Raw genomic sequence first — 2,444 nt, forward strand, 5'->3', positions numbered from 1 at the left:
GCAATGAGAAGCCATGTAGAATTTGGGAGAATAAGAGAGGAAAAATAGGAGACCCCCGCTTCACTGGGACCCCCGCCTTCGCTCAGCTCTCGCTCGGGACCATGACCTCTGAGGTGGCGCGGCACTTGCTCTGTCAGTCTCACATGCCAACAAAAACAACTTGTCTGTCCTCACAAGTATCTGATGATGAACAGAAACAAAAAAAAGAAAATATTCGTTCTTTAACTATGTCTGGCCATGTTGGTTTTGAGAGTTTGCCTGATCAGCTGGTCAATAGATCCATTCAGCAAGGCTTCTGTTTTAATATTCTCTGTGTGGGGGAGACTGGAATTGGAAAATCAACGCTGATTGACACATTGTTTAATACTAATTTTGAAGACCATGGATCCTCACATTTTTACCCACATGTTAGACTTAAAGCCCAGACATATGAACTCCATGAAAGTAATGTTCGATTGAAATTGACCATTGTGAATACAGTAGGATTTGGTGACCAAATAAACAAAGAAGAGAGCTACCAACCGATAGTTGACTACATAGATGCTCAGTTTGAGGCCTATCTCCAAGAGGAGCTGAAGATCAAGCGCTCTCTCTTTAACTACCACGATTCTCGCATCCATGTGTGCCTCTACTTCATCTCCCCCACAGGTCACTCTCTGAAGACACTGGATCTCTTAACAATGAAGAGCCTTGACAGCAAGGTGAACATTATACCAGTGATTGCCAAAGCAGATGCAATTTCTAAAGCTGAATTACAGAAGTTTAAGATCAAGCTCATGAGTGAATTGGTTAGCAACGGTGTTCAGATATATCAGTTTCCAACAGATGATGAAACTATTGCTAAAATCAATGCTTCAATGAATGGACATTTGCCATTTGCTGTTGTAGGAAGTATGGATGAGGTAAAAGTTGGAAATAAGATGGTCAAAGCTCGCCAGTACCCTTGGGGTGTTGTACAAGTGGAAAATGAAAACCACTGTGACTTTGTAAAGCTCCGGGAAATGCTCATTTGTACAAACATGGAAGATCTGCGAGAACAGACCCACACTAGGCATTATGAACTTTACAGGCGTTGCAAACTGGAGGAAATGGGCTTTACAGATGTGAGCCCAGAGAATAAGCCACTCAGTCTTCAAGAAACCTATGAAGCCAAAAGACATGAATTTTATGGTGAACGTCAGAGGAAGGAAGAAGAAATGAAGCAGATGTTTGTGCAGCGAGTAAAGGAGAAAGAAGCCATATTGAAAGAAGCTGAAAGAGAGCTGCAGGCCAAATTTGAACACCTTAAAAGAGTTCACCAAGAAGAGAGAATGAAGCTTGAAGAGAAGAGAAGACTCTTGGAAGAAGAAATAATTGCTTTCTCAAAAAAGAAAGCTACCTCAGAGATATACCAGAACCAGTCCTACATGGCATCGGGCAGCAACCTGAAGAAGGACAAGGACCGTAAGAACTCCAATTTTATGTAAAACAAAGGTTCCAGATCACAGAAGGTCATCACAAGCAAAAATTATTAAAATGTTAGAAGTATACTTTGATTTTCTTGCTGTTTTTATTTGCTGTATCATTTATTCTATATTTGGCAAATGGCTGTAGTTACTGCCATTTATGGAAAAATATTTTTAAGTATAAGGTTAATACATAAGCCACAGTGGGTGATACCACTTTTATATTCACTGTTGTTAGAAGTTTTCAAGTTGCTGGTTTGTGATGAATCTAAATCATTTCCCCTGTTGCCCAGTTATTGTCACTTACATGCATTGTACCACAGAGCAAAGTGTCAATGCCGTTGAAAATACAGAAGTCATTCATTATATGGCTATCTGATTGCATTTATATTCCAAGATGAACTCCTTTTTTGTACATACTAAAGGTAAATTTTGGGAAATATGTTTTAAAATGTATTATGTACCTGAAGCTCTAACCTCTTAATAGTTTCATAGAACTTTTTTTTAGTTTTTGATACCATTATCCAATTGGTAACATGATCCTAAGCTTTTGTATCAAATTATGTAACATGGCCTTCCACAATTCAGTGTGCCTTATTGTGGTTGATGTATTGTTGTGATGAAACAAGATGTGTGTAAAAGTAAAAACATCTAGGTATAAATCATCTAGTGATGAGTACCTTTGAACCTGGGGTATTGCCACTCTATTTCATTAGAATGTTTTACATACTTGTTGTTTAAAACTCTGTTTTCCAGGGGAAAAATCATAAGGTAGAATCATCTTATTAAAAATATTTCTTAAGAAAATAACTGTGAGCAACTGAATATTAAAGATGAAAATTTAGATAATCCATATATTAAGGGATATTTGAATTCAGTGCCTTTGTAGCGTTCTTAGAACAATTTAATGCCTTCTAATTTTTTCTTAACAGTCATTGGTATATAAATTTTCATTTTTTGTACTTGAATACCCTAAATAAAATTGACACTTACTCTTGA

The 2,444-nt window shown here is 37.3% G+C and overlaps 1 protein-coding gene across 2 annotated transcripts; it reads left to right on the plus strand.

Annotated features, from left to right (window-relative positions):
• Positions 1–54: 54 nt before the first annotated feature.
• Positions 55–2,433, plus strand: LOC116629684 (septin-10). Of its 2 annotated transcripts, XM_032399917.1 has the most exons (2): positions 55–1,128; positions 1,259–1,400. In XM_032399917.1, the coding sequence occupies exons 1-2, from the start codon at positions 102–104 to the stop codon at positions 1,312–1,314; spliced, it is 1,083 nt and encodes a 360-aa protein (XP_032255808.1). In that variant the 5' UTR covers positions 55–101; the 3' UTR covers positions 1,315–1,400. The 2 variants fall into 2 exon arrangements, with proteins under 2 accessions (XP_032255808.1, XP_032255807.1); XM_032399916.1 differs by having other exon boundaries at positions 55–2,433.
• Positions 2,434–2,444: the final 11 nt, after the last annotated feature.

This window comes from Phoca vitulina, unplaced genomic scaffold, assembly GCF_004348235.1.
Source record: "Phoca vitulina isolate PV1807 unplaced genomic scaffold, GSC_HSeal_1.0 scaffold2183, whole genome shotgun sequence".
NCBI classification, from domain to species: Eukaryota; Metazoa; Chordata; class Mammalia; order Carnivora; family Phocidae; genus Phoca; species Phoca vitulina.